The sequence below is a fragment of the Aptenodytes patagonicus genome, chromosome 2 (genome assembly GCF_965638725.1).
Source record: "Aptenodytes patagonicus chromosome 2, bAptPat1.pri.cur, whole genome shotgun sequence".
Lineage (NCBI taxonomy): Eukaryota > Metazoa > Chordata > Aves > Sphenisciformes > Spheniscidae > Aptenodytes > Aptenodytes patagonicus.
The window spans coordinates 114519180-114533799 of record NC_134950.1 but is presented as its reverse complement, the minus strand read 5'-3'; the positions used below and the strand labels follow the sequence as shown (position 1 = coordinate 114533799).

At 36.8% G+C, this 14620-nt stretch overlaps 1 protein-coding gene across 5 annotated transcripts in view; it reads left to right on the top strand.

Moving 5' to 3' along the window:
• Window positions 1-14620, top strand: part of SUGCT (succinyl-CoA:glutarate-CoA transferase) — a 338149-nt gene that overhangs the window by 2169 nt on the left and 321360 nt on the right. For 4 of the 5 annotated variants that reach the window (XM_076332286.1, XM_076332284.1, XM_076332285.1 and 1 more), the window contains exons 2-6: window positions 2179-2230; window positions 2324-2397; window positions 5798-5883; window positions 6684-6734; window positions 12573-12693. In XM_076332286.1, the coding sequence (XP_076188401.1) occupies window positions 2179-2230; window positions 2324-2397; window positions 5798-5883; window positions 6684-6734; window positions 12573-12693 (384 nt within the window). Of the gene's footprint in view, window positions 1-571; window positions 644-2178; window positions 2231-2323; window positions 2398-5797; window positions 5884-6683; window positions 6735-12572; window positions 12694-14620 lie in introns of those variants that run through there. The other variant, XM_076332287.1, reaches the window with a different exon arrangement.

The following is a 14620-nucleotide window of genomic DNA, read 5'->3' as shown; positions in this document are numbered from 1 at the left end:
TTTGTCTCTGAAACAACAATTGTACTCTCCTGTTCTGTTCCAACTATAGAATAGTCCTAATCCCTGAATGGAGAGTTAGATGTTACCATAATGTGAGTGATATGGTAATTAGTAAGGATTCATCAGTCTTAATTATGCATAAATGCATGTTTACAGGCTAATCTTAACACTCTATAGGCTTCTTTGAGAAATATCTTTATGGATTCCTGCAACTCAGCCACAGGTAGAGAACCTGTTGGTTCTGAAAAGTTGCTGCTGTTCTGGTAGTGTATCTGTGAGAAACGCAAGTAATGCTAAATGCTGGCTCAGGAGGAGAATAAGTGAGCCATTGAGTAAGAGAGCGCAGCTTTAAAAGGTGTGGAAAGAATAGAGGAAGATGGACCCTTTTGTTAACTAAATTTTTTTTTTTTTTTTTTTAGGGAGCTGCGCTCTTCAGTAAAGCTGTTGTTTACATATGTTCTGTAAACAGAGAGTAATGCCATTGTGAAGCCAACGATGCACTCAGTTCCTTAACAGACAAGCATATGCTTAAGTGCTTGCTCAGCTAGAGCCGACTTGATAAAATCGAGGTTATGCTGAAGGATCTGCGGTGTTTACCTGGCACTAGCGCAAGTGTTTTCCAACACCTGGAACTTTCACTGAGGTGTGCAGCATTGAAGAGAGGTGGCAGCCTGAGTTTTCATAAAGGCTTCGAAATGTGCAAAATACATAGTCACTCCTAGATAAGCACGTTTTCAACATGCTGCTTGGTCTGCATATTGTATTAAAAACCAAAACCCGTTAAACTCAAATCCCCCAAATCCCTCTGGAGTAATTGGTAATTGAGGAAAATGTCTTGAAGATGAAGAATGGGATGCAAGTGTTCTCACTGGGAGCAGTACAGTGAATGAAAACATTTTAGTAGAAGCCTTGAATTCCCAATGCTGCTTCATATCTCTGTAGCTTTTTTATTACATATCTCTCTATATCCATCTCCTTCTTACTGTATATGCAGTAAGGTAGGAGGGAGAGTTATGGGGGTAACTGAAGGGTGGCTCAGGTCTGATGGAGGGAGTGTAAAGCAGGTGACACAGGCATTCACTGCTGCATGACTCAGGAGACGCCCCACACTGCCCTGCATGCTTTGAGGGACTGTGGTTCTTTTCTCCTTACTGTTCTGTAAAGAAGTCTCTGCTTGAATTAATTTTTTTTTTTTGTTTTTTTTTTTTTCCCATGTTTTACATCTTTCTCTTACCTGGACAAACACCAAAAAGAGATGCTTACCACAAGTTAGTGTTGTGTAATTTTTGTGGTGTTATTGGCCAGGTGCTTTTTTTTTTTAAATTAATTTTGTGGTATGAGACCACCTTCCAAATAATAATGAAATTACCATCCACATGGGGTGGTGAAGTTTTTTGCATTCCCAGCCTGCAATTAAAGACACTGAGTTAGCAGAAGATAACCCAAGGTCACCCAAGAGATAGCTGGCAAACCTGTGGTCTAGACTATGAGATTGCTTGTTCTGTCTGTGACACTTACTGCCACTGCTGTTGTTTCTTAGAGCTAGTCAGGTTGGAAGGGCTGAGGGACGGAGGAAAGCATTGTGATTTCCTAGTAGTTATCTTGCATGTGCGACTGCTATTGAAAGTTAAAGCTAGAATGAGTATTTCCTTGGTTCATATATTCTGTCTTCAGTTTTGTAACCTCTTTTTGAAATGCAGATATTCTTTCTTTTTGTGATGCAAGTGCATAGGTCTACACAGGTCAAAACACTTTGTGAGGATGCTGTGCTTCATATTGGTCTGCTACCCATTAGTTTTAGCTTGTGTCATTCTGATGTTGCTTGCTATGCTTTTATTTGCTCTTTCTTCAGATTAGTCTTTAAAAGCTATATGAGTGTTTGTGGAAGGCACATATAAAAATATCTCTAAAAAGTAGCTTTATTGTAGAATTGCTAGGTGTTTAGAACAGGTTCTGCAACGTTAACCATAAGGTTTTCCAACTTTGAAAGGCTTTACTAATGTAATATACTCCTAATAACCTACCTGTGCGGAAAGCTTTATTATCCTTTATTTGGGGAGGGAGTTGAGGGAGGATGATGGGAGAGTGTCATAAAAACAGTGTTTCAGACTACCAATGAGAAACATATCTTACAAAAAAAGATTCGAGAGTAAGTTACTGTTTTCTGTTTCTTGTCAGGTGCTACTAATGTAAAGCCATTGGATGGTGTGAAAATTCTTGATTTAACAAGGTTTGTGTTTTGTCTGTAATTTGGAACAGTCTGTCTAGATGCAAATATTCTGATAGGAAAAACTAAGAAAACAACCTCTTTTTAATATTACAGGGTGCTTGCAGGGCCCTTTGCCACAATGAATTTAGGAGATCTAGGGGCTGAAGTTATCAAAGTGGAAAGACCAGGTAAGATTTTTATATATCTATTTTAGATATAATAAGAATGTGGGGTAGTTTAGCAAATAGTTGTTTATGTATTTTAAGTAATACATGACTGAGAATGCAAGATTGAAAACTTTTGAAAATATTTAGAAAGACAATAGTATGTTTATTTGGTGATGGTGCGTTTTTGGTGACAGTGTGTGTATGGTATTGTGCTAAGAAATAATTTTGTAGCTATTTATATTTTTTTGAGCCAGCAGTTTTCAAGTTCTGGCAAAATTTTTACATCCTTGTACTATTTCTGGCATGGTAGAGAACTAGTTATTAGTAGGTTTGCTTATACATGTATGATCTGTTTGCTTTAAGCTTAACACTGTGCTCCATGTATGTGTGTTTTGATCAGAAGTAGTCTATGTCTATATTTAGGAAAGAGTGTGAGAAGGTTGAAGCTGTACGGTCAGGTAGCTTTTCCAGATATTAATGTACAAAACAGTACTGAGTCATCACTTACTAAAGTGCTTTATTCCATCACTCAAAACTAAATTGATTTTATTTGAATTGTTTGGACTTTGCTTGGATTTTAAATTGGGCTTGTGAATGCTTAGGTGTATGGTGGTTTTTTGTAATGTGGTGAGAGGGTTAAAACAGAGTTTTAAGTGTAGTGTTTGACATACAAAATTTGACAAACATACAACTCCTTCCAGCAATAAGAATTATGGAAAAGGCTTTTTTTCCCATTTGGGAATTCAGAATCTTCAGCTCAGTTCTCTCTGAGCTAAAATGTCTTAGATAATTTTAAACAGGAATACATCTTACTACTCAGGATTAGAATACTGATAAAATGACAGGCACTTTAATTTTGGAAACAGAAACTCCACCTTCTATTTTCATTTTTATTATTACAAGGAAGAAAGGTAATATCAGCATTTAAAATATGTATGTTGTTTGTTAGCACTGCTTTTGTGTAATACTATACAGATCTAGTCGGGTTGGCAAGCATTTTGACTGGTAAAGTATAAGGTGACTTAGCATACTAAATCAACTTTCTCCTGAGAATAATGTTAATATTCCAGTACAGTTTCAGGTTGTTAATTAAAAATTACCTTGTCAGAGAAATCTTTCTTTGGAATCGTGCAAAATGAACACAAGTTATTTTCTGCATGAGGTAGTTGTACCTTTACAGTCCAGGATCTGATATTCCTGTATAGGTGGAGATGGGAGTTCATTGGAAAAGGGAGATTTCTGAATTTGCATGAAAATCTTCATGCTAGTGCTGAAAGTGTCTGAGGTTAACGAGCTTTGAGTGTGTGTTTTCGATGCAGAATCTTGTGTAGCTCCTTCTGAGTCTGATTTGACTCTGGGTAATTAGCTTCATAAATAGATTTTTGTGTGTGTGTGTGTGCACATGTATTTTAGCTTAACGCAATGGTTTTCTTTTTCCACTCAGCATATGCCTTTATTCAAAGCGTTGTTGAGGATTGGGTAATGGTAAAAAATGCTTCATTCTTATGGAATAGCTACACTTTTTAGTTCGTAGGACCATACAAGAAGAATAACAAATTGCATGGCATTAGGTTCTTTTTTAGAAATATTCCCTGCATTTGGCTTTCAGTTTTATGCATCATTACGCATTTGAGGCATATAATTATGCAATAGCAGCTGCACATTATGTCATGTATTTTTTCCTTCATTAAGTTTCCATGTTTTAAGTTTCTCTTTTTTGGTATTATTAGTTTTGAAAAGAGCTGGTGAAGCTAATTATGCACTCGAGATAGCAAAACATATTATATTCCCTGTATTTTATTTTAAATGGGAAATACTGAATGTTTGAACATTTAACAAAACATTGAATGTCTAACAAAAGTTTTGTCACATCAACCTATGGGTTATCTTTAATCACTCACCACTGTTTCAAACATTTTCACTTTTGTGACAGGGCAGAAGCTGCAGCAATTTTGTTCTATCAGATGAGACTGACAGTGGTATTATTCCAAGTATCTAGGTAGTAGGAATGGAGCAATGTCAGCGATTAAGTATGAAGTAACCGTTTTGGAGATTTGCATTCCAGCTCTTAGAATTTTGTTTTGTGATTGAAGGAGAAGGGCAGCCTGAGAATGCTGAATTTCAAACATTTTAGAATGTGAGTAATCGGCTCTTTCTGTGTGTGGATGTCTACTTTCACAGGAGTATTAATCCATAAAGGATAGTAGCCACACTAGCATCCTACATGGAAAGTATTACTGAAATGTTTTGTTTTGAATGGCTTGAAGTGGTAACATACAGAAGAGAGATTTCCTCCCCCTCCCCCCCCCCCAGCTTCCCGCTTGAACCAAAATAGTTCTTTGAGATACTGAACAGTACAAATGTTGATGAGTAATTTATATGTTTGTCTAGCTTCTATCACAGTTGAACTTAAATGGCTGTAGACTTTGTGTTACCATAGTATAGAGCATAATGATGACAGTGGCTATATTGCGTAAGACCAAAGGTCCTTCAGCTTGTTTCTGTATCTGTGCTAGTATCAGAAGAGTCTTCTGTGTTGCCTCACTAAGAAAAGTTTTCACTCACATGAAGTTAACAAGTAGATAAAGTTTAGATATTGAAATAGATATAGGAATGTGCATGCTTGCTAGCACTCGTGATGATGATTATATCTGAATTTAAATTTAGCTTTAATTCTAATTAAAATAGATTGCCAGGCTTCATGACATTTAAGAAAGGTTTAGGATTGGAAATTAAGCATAAATGATACAGTGACATCAGTGTCTGCAGCAGCTTTAATGCCATCTTGCCTTTCTTTAAGGCAGGAGCATTTCTGGAAGGGACGGAGGTCGGGGATTGCACCAGCTATAGCAAGTGTTTCTTTTTGTTGGTGTTCCTGCAGCATGCAGCTTAACAAGTAATTGCTGATCAGTGGTATCTTGACATTGTGTCCAGAGTGTTTCAGGAATAGCTTATTGACCATGTGCACTGTGTGACTCGGCGCGGGGCAAGAGCTTCTACTAAATTCTTCCAGGTTGCCTAAAAGAATGGCATTGGAGCTCTGCTTTAAGTTAAAAAACAAAACAAAAAACATCCCCCCTCCCCCCCCCAAAAAAAAAACCCCACCAAAACCCAACCCACAAAAAAACCCAACCAAAAAACCACGCAAATACATTGGTGGTGTGTGGCTGTATATTAATATTTTAAAACCTAAAAGTAATCCCAGCACTAGCAAACACTGTGTTCACTTTGCTTAATCACGTTCACTTCTAGGTGTTTTTTTGATGATTTATTGATCCTAAAAATTAAACTAGTTTTTGTCCTGCCCACTAGATGAAGCTTAGGTGGTTTAAATATGATGTTGGAGGAAAACTTTCTATTCTTTTTATTTTTAGCAGTGAGATATTGGACAACTACGAAAATGTGATGGTATTTCTTTCAGGAGCTGGTGATGATACAAGAGCCTGGGGCCCACCTTTTGCTGGAACAGAAAGTGTTTATTTTCTCAGTGTCAATAGAAATAAGAAGGTAAATGGAGTTCAGTATTGAACATTAGCCTATGTTTTCTGTGATTACAACTGAAGACATAACACTTCTTTGTTTGATTCTTAACATATATAATGGAGCAATAGTTACATTGGCCTTAAGTTATGATGAATAAATTTCAGGAGAAAAACAAAGAGTTCTTTTGAACAAAAAAGGCTGCAAACCTCTGGTATGGTGCTGTGGTCCGCTGAGGCAAATTCAAAAAGCAACAGTGGTCCTGCCAGTCCTCAGGTGCTTGTGCAAATTGACTGAAAATGAACCCTGCTGAAAGTAAGGGTTATTTTATTTGAAGGATTGTTTTTTTCAGGTGCATCAGTTCAGCTGACCTGCATCAACTGGCAGCTGGAGCTGGAGGAGAGCAGGCATCATACCACAGTTAGGTTGGCTAAAGGTAGCTTGTGAAACTTCAGGATGAAGATGAAGTTTCATGACATGCCTGAGCTGTTTAATGGCTTGTTGCCATTGAAACAAATGTTTCTGGTGTCCCCATGTGTACTTGCAGTAGTAGGTGCTGTGCAAACATACAATGGACAGACTGCAGTGCAGCTCCTAGCTCCATATCTGTCAGGCTTGTTTTGGTGCATGTCTGTTCCATTGGTGAGACAGTTCAGATTGCTTTACCAACAGAATTTTTTTTGCAGGGGGAGGTAGGGTGTGTGTTAAAATTTACTTATTTGATTTAGCTGTAGTGTGAAACTTGACTGTTGGTTATGTTTAGAGAGGCTGATAATCACCAGAAGGGCTTTCATATAGATTACTGTTGTATTTTTTTTTATCCCCAGAGTATAGCTATCAACATGAAGGATTCAAAAGGAGCAAAGCTAATCAGAGAGGTAGGTTTTGATAGCATGCAAACTGTGCCTATTGTATTGTTTTGATCCTGAGTAATAAAGAATAAACTCTGCATTTCAAGTATTAATTTAATATGTGATAATTAAAAATATGTGTGCAGTAAATTTGTTAGATTACAGTATATAGCCTCTGTACTCTGTGTTTTGGGACTCAATGTTCAGTGTAATTCCTAGTGATTTTAGATATAAAATTTACATGAAAATGTCATCAGAAGCTTCAAATGAAATATTGCGAGGAAAAGGTCTAACAGCCTAGTGCTTTCCTTTTACTGTTGCTGTATTTGATCTTGCTGTACTACTTCATTAGAAAGCTGCAAGCTGGACTGATGTGATGAAGTCAGTCAGCAGTTTACAAAGAGGAGATACTGGGCTCCAGTATTAGCGGGTTTTTGAATGTTACAGTGTATTCATGACTTCAGTTGCTGTGCGTCTTTCTGAGAAATACTGTCCTGTAGGTCAAACTTAATATTTGTTTCTTTTTTCAGTATTTGAGTTCAGAATGTAAGGGTCTTTTAAGGGTGATCCATTTTTCCATTGAAAAATTAATAAAAGCATCATATTTCACATTCTGTGAAACTTGTGCTGTGTCATCCTTTTTTTATTTATTGAGAAGCATAAGACCTGCTACTTGCTAGTGCTGTTTTCAGCCCTGCAGTACTAACACATCTAGGAGGGTCAGCTGGCTTCTGTTACTGTTTGTTTCAATCTCCGTTCCAATCGCTCTTTCACAGTGAGACTGTATGTGTCCTGCAATAAGTGGAATTTGTCTGGTAGTATTTTTTGTTGGGAATAGTGCACGAAATGGGAATAGATTAAGTTGTCTGATACTTTTGACCTTTTTTCTTCCCTGTCAGCTATGTAAAAGATGCTTCATATGAAAATCTTTGGAGTTTATAAGCCAAGGATTCTGCAGTGCCTTTTCTCTTCGCAGAACAGAACCATTTATTGTTGATTTGTTATGAAGCTGTATGTTTGTCTTCCAAAGGTTTTGGAAACAGACACTGTCATTTAGAATAATTTTGCATGCTATAACACAGATGTGTTTTTGGATAAACTAGTCACATTCTAAATAAGAGCTATAAAAATTGTTCCTCTCGCATAAGAAGACTAGCTTGTTATTTCACCTTTAAAAATAGTGAAAGAAAAGCTACTCTGCACAACATGTCCACTGATTCCACGTGTGTGGGCTAGACCTGTTTGAAGAGTTAAAGGCATCTGGGTTTATGAGTCAGGATGAGCTGGAGAAAAGATGGCTTCAGCGTAAGCTTCTGTGTGATTGCCACTGTTTGTGGTTAGGAAGTTCCCTTTTTCTCATCTTGACGTTTGTGCAGGAGGATTACTGCTTGATTCTGGTTTTGAATGTATAACCTTCTGCCTGCAATATGGAGAACCTTTTTATGGTCTGTGGAGTTGAATGGCCAGTGAGATAAGAATTCGCAGTATAACTTTTGTGCTTGAGGCTTAGGTGCCTGGTTGAGTTCAAATCCCGCATAATTTTTAAGTCAAAGCAGCAACTTTCTTCTCCCTCATTTGTCACGCAAGAGCAGCATCCTCTCTGTCAGCTCAGCACTGGGCTTCCCACCCTTTTTCTACTGGTAAGATCTCTTGTACCACTGTAATGTAGAGCTATCATGATGCTGGAGATAGGATAGCTGGCAGTAAGAGTACTTAGAGCTATAGACAAATGGTTCCTGCCAGCAGCAATATTAATTTTTCTCTTAGCTTGATGTCACTGGAATAGTCAAGCATGTATAAGAATTACTTCCTGTGATGTGATGTTATGGAATTTCCAGTGGGAGAACTAACTGTTAAAATATTTACCACACTAGCTATCAAAATGAGCAGATCTCCTGTGACAAAGTAATTTCTTATAGTTTCTATCCTTTAAAAGTTGCTTTCATAACCACTACAGCTTTCTGTTCCTTAAATCAATGGCATCCCTATCTGTGTTATAGCAACACTGTGGACTGAAGTGATGAGGCATTATTGAAATGTTACTCTACTTGTGGAGTTGTTAATCATTCTGCTTGATTTAGAGTGATAGTTTTTGGAAGTATTTGGTGCAGAGGTCTTGACATTTCATTATTGCATCTCAAATGGAACTAGAATATAACTTCTTTTTGGAGTTTTGTCAAAAAGAATATGTAAAAGGAAGTTATCTGTAACAGGCTTTTGTTTTCAATTGTCTTCTAGTAACATCAGGACAGATGTGTATAGAATTGAGCATTGTTCAGCAATGTTAGTATGAAAAGTAGTGTTCGTGTCTGTAAAGTAATTGACGGCAAGATGAAATTCAAGTTTGTGACACTGGTTACTCATACATAAATATGAATTGTGTCCTGAGCCTAAGCCCTACAAGGAAAAGTAATAAGGTTGTATTTTTTTTATTAAGAAAGGTAACATGGTTAGAATAAATTTCGTTTCCCCCTCTCGTAAATTCCATATATGTAGAAGAGGGCAAATCTCAGAATCTAGAATCGTATCAAAAACAAAGGAGTAGAGAGTCTTCCGGTATATGACAAAAGCACAGCCTTGATAATTCAGTCAGTAGTATCAAGTGAGCTGAAGAAGTCTGTTGATCAGGAGTCCTGGCTGCTTTTCTTCCTTTGGCACGGCACTACAAAATCCTTGTCCAAGGGTCTGCTCTTTCATAATTACACGATTACATGGTTCCCACAAAATTATTCTTTGGTCTTCTTTCTTATGTTTCTTTATTCTGTGTCACTTGTAGCTCTGTCTTCCTTCCTAATGCTTTTGGCTCACTGTTAACTGCCTTCCAAATATTCGTATGTCTTCCTGAATGAAAATTTTTTTTTCTCTTCAGTGATGATACGTGCACCAGTCCCATGCTCTGACATCCTTTTGTTGTAATATGGCTCAGTGTCTCTTTAGAGCATTATTCAGCAGTTATTGTCAGAAGCTCATTTTAAGAACCTTGAGGATAACTTTCTCCTGAGTATTTAGCCTTAACTAATTAACTTTTCTTTTTATTCATGAAGAACTTGGGAAAATTCACTTGACTGGGAGCTGATGGCACTCTTCCTTACCTTCCATTACCAGTTGATAGGTCCGTGTGTCTCATGCATGCTCTCACTTGATAAAGCAAACTATTCATATACATACACATATATATACAGACACACACACACAACTATATATATGTGTGTATATATATGTTTATATGTGTGCGTAAGCACATTCTCTTCTGTGTGGAGTTTTTGTAAAAAAAAGAAACCAAAACCACCCTCCCCTCCCCCCCCCCCCCCCCCCCGAAAAAAAACCCCAAACAAAACTTCCAAAAGGTATGAATAGTTTCCTTTATCAAGTTAGTAGCATCATTATTTGTTATTGTTATTAAATTTAATGACTACTTTGGCATGCATGATGCCTTTTTTTTCTTTCCTGAGGCATAGACCTTGAGCATATCAGTGTCCTATCTGGGATACATAGTATTCCAGCTCAGGTCTGTGTTGTATCGCTCTGTTAGTAGAGGTTAAAATACAAGTGATGTGTTCAGAGGACTTGTAGGACATGAAATGTGAAATTTCAGTTGACAGTGGACTTAAAACCCCATTGAGACTGAAAATCCCTTTGAGTTTTAAGAACATACAGTTTGTTTGGATCAGAGTCTGAATCCAGTTCTCCACAATGGCAGAACCCTGGGTACCCATGCTTGGTTCAGTGAGCATCAAAAAGGTACTATACACAGACTGCTGCCTTTATGCATTAAAGACTATTTCCAAGTGTCATGAAAACTTTAGTGGCAGATCTGACACAGCACTTGTAGGATGTCTTGAAAATTCATGTTCATTTCTCTCTGAGAATATATCCACTGCTAAACTGGGCCCAAGTCATTGTATCCTCACTTAGCACTGTTGTCATCCCACGTATGTTGCCAAGTCCAGAGGTATGGTGCTTTTTGTGTTAGAGTACCGTATGTCACGCTTTCTTCCTCAGTGGCTTGTAGGAGATGGTAGTTCTTCAGTATAAGATGAACAACAACTCTCAAACCATTTTAGCCCATACAATCACTGTAAATTGGATAGATTATAAAATCCCAGTGAAAGCAATACACAAGTTGTAACTGATTTCATCTCTTGAATGAATTAAGCTAAGGCTGTAGCATTACCAGTTTGAAAAGTATTTATGTATGAACTGTGAGGATTTAAAGAGAAAATAAGAAACCCTTAACTTTATTTTTCATAAAGGCATACTATTAAAGAACAAACAGCTTGACCCTATTGTGTTCCCTTTACCTTACTTTGGTGGCTTGATCTGCTGTCCTGCACAGAGGATTGGGACAGCTGTAGATCTGTCTGAGCTACTTCTGTTTTCAATAGCAAATGCTTTAGCTCTGTGGAAACCTGGATCTTCTTGAGAACCTTCTTGTGACAAAAGCCTATTTTTTAATAACTTCCATGAAGTTATGTTCTGTTTACTTCTATGGAATCATGAATTAACAAACCAGCCAGCTGTCCACATTGAAACCCAGCAATGCTTATTAAGAACCTGGAGACTGTGTTTCTCGTTTACTATAGTCCTACAGTCTCTTGACATAGCCACTTTAAAAATACTTAATAACATATTTTAAAATGCACCTTTGCCGTATGCTGAACTTAGTTTCTGTAAATGTTATTAATGTCTCTTCTGTGCGTCCAATTAAACCAATCATAAGTTGTACGCTGCCTTGTCGAATAAGAATCAGTTTCTATCTTTTCTGTTAAATGCTTGCTGGCTTGGCAGCTTCTTTGGCCTTAAATTCAGCTGAACAGTCTACATGCTAGAACAAAAATGCTTGTGATTGCTGTTATGGTGACAATAGTTTATAGAAGTTCGTCTAATATACTGTATATATTAATCAGACAGTGACATGGTAGTTTCAGAGAATGTGACTCTGATCAGCTGCAAACAGCATTAAGAAACTAAATGTTTTAGGTTATGCTTAAAAATGTGTGCACAAATGCGTGTACCTGTCAGGGAATAGTTTCTTAAATTCCTGGTGAAAATAAAACAACCAAGCAAAAATACCTACAACTCCCCCAAGGCATACATCTTTTAACATGTAGTTCTCTTGCTTCAGGAGTTCTTAATTAGTATTAGTCTTATTGAAACATGTATCTCTATCTATAACTTTCATAAGAAAAAGAAAGATGTAATTTAAAGCCATCGAGGTTATATGTTAATCTTTAACTTCAGTAGATTTTTGGACTAGGTCATTCATTTTGATGTGATGGAGAAAGTCACATTGCAGAGCTTGACAGCACTATTCTAATTGAGGTGACTTTAAGATGTTCATTTTAACCCAATAAATTTTTTGGGCTCCCTATTCTGCTTCTGCATACAGGAAGTGATATATATGGCTTCTGTAACAGTAATTGTAATCAATGATTTTTAAAATGGAAAAACAATTTATAAAATTATTGCTAAGGTAGAGAAGGCACGAAGGATGAAGATGCATTCTTTCTCCCCCCTTTTTCTCAAGCTAAGTGCAGATATAAAGGTGATGATTGTTCTGTAAACTATCGTCAAGTCTTGGGAAATTGATGTGATACTGATAAGATAATTATATTATAGTTTTGTCTAGTCGCTTTAGGATTTTGACAGTCTTCTTTCTAGATATGCAGCATCTCTAATATGTAGTTTGCAGAGATGCACAGTCTAACAGGCCAAAAAAAATCTCTCTAGGTTTGTAAGTTTTCTTTTGTCAGAAAGACTGAAGCCATTTTGATTAGTGAGATTTTAAAATTAACTTACATGAAGAATTTATTGAACTTTTGGAAGCTCATTAACAAATCTTACTCATCCTTTTCTTTTCTAAAGCTTGCAGCAGTGTCTGATGTTTTTGTGGAAAACTACGTCCCTGGGAAACTGGCTGAAATGGGTCTAGGTTATGAAGACATTAAAAAGATTGCTCCTCACATAGTGTACTGTTCAATAACAGGTATTTTAATTTCAATTACTTGTGTTCATTATTTCCTTTATTCCAGTCAACTTGTTGTAAAAGTCATGTGGTTATATAGGAGTATATTATTTTGATGTCAGTTAAGATAAATTGAAAGACTAAGTGAGTTTGAATGTTCAATTCAAAAACAGGTATAGAAAAATTGGGCGGCAGCAACCATGTCAACAGCTTATATCTTATTCAACAGTGGCATTACCGTGCCAGCCTGGCATGTTCCTGTTGACTTCAAAGTCAATAGCATGGGCTGGGCTCCTTGGATTTTGCTTTGAACTAGTCGAAAACTGATTCCCTCCCCTCCCTCCCCCCCCCCAACAGTTTTACTGTATCAGTTCACATATTGCAGGTTTCCAATCTGGTAATCTCAGTGTTCTTTACTGCCCTGAAGCATCTCTCTCTTCAGAATTGTGCGGTTATATGTTCATGGAAGTTTTACGTTACTTTGCTACAGTCTATTGCCTGGTAACCGAAATGGTAGAAGGATTGTAGGTACTTTATAAATGCTGGGAAGAATGAAAAGAAAGTAGACATATGAATATCAGGAACTGCATACATGTAAAAATAATTAAGTCTGAAAAATTGCTTAAAGAAACCCCACAAAAAACACCCCAAAAAATCTTGATCAAGCACTAAAATTAAAGGATCTGTGCACGTGAAGTCTACTGTTAAAATACAGTTAAATTAAAACACAGAAGTTACAGGTATTTTTAGACTGGTTTAAAAATCTTAGTTACAAACCTGTTATGCCTCTGAATTTCTGAAAAATAAATGGCTTTGGCGTTTTAGTTACTGGGTATTGATGTCATTTAATAGGAACCAAATAGCTTTTTAGTCTGTTGTGATGTGTTTATCATGTTTGTGTGGCAAATGTCTGAATAAGACAAGAGCAGAAAGGCAATTATATGCAGGGCTTCCTGAGAATCTCTTTGTTTAAATACATTTTTAGGTTGGTCAGTGGCTAGGTACCACAATGTCTTTCACATTTGCTTGTGCATGTAATCTCACAACTGAAATTTGTCAAGTGGTTTTTGCCTTTTTTTTTTGTTTAGTTGCTGTACCCATAATTGATGAAAAAGAATAAAAATTATATCCAAGCTATAATAGCCAAGAATATCCAAGAATAATAGAATTGTTTAGGTGGAAAGGACCTCTTGAGACCATCTAGCCTAACCCCCCCTGCTCAAGCAGGGTCAGCTTACAGCAGGTTTCCCAGGACTCTGTCCAGCTGGGTTTTGAGTATTTCCACAGCTGATCTGGACAACCTGTTCCAGTGTCTGATCACCCTCACAGTAAAAAAGTTTTCCCAGTGGGATTTCATCCGTCATTTGGTATCTCGTGTACAGGCTGTACAAGAGATAATAGAAATACGTTAGTTCTCAAGCCCTTTCTGGTTTGCGAGTCCTGTGGAGGATAATGGATACACAATATAACATGAATTATATTCTGAGGTCTTTGAACAGAGGATTGGAATGATTTATGCTGTTTAACTCAGCCAGTTTTGAGTATGCTTTTTTAAGGGTGTATTTTATGTATCATAACTATTGTTAACAGACAAAATTACGTCGGTCATTGTTAATGACTGTCATGAACTGTCTTACGTTTTAGATGTGAGAATATGTAGATACAGACATTTTGGCATAACATTTGATAATAAATAAGTAACCAAGAAATAAACATGTCCAGTGTGTCAGAATCAGAGTTTTTTCCCAACTTTAATTTTTTTATTTTCTTGTTTTTTCTTGTTAGTCAGTATACATGCTGAAGACATTATAGCTGATTCATTTAATAAATTACAAATAATTACTGGACACTACTTCCCTTATCCATTTAGTTAACTCATTAATGAGACTGGATATCATCTGGAATGTTTTGGTTTCTTATTTTTGGAACCATACTACCTTTCAAGTTT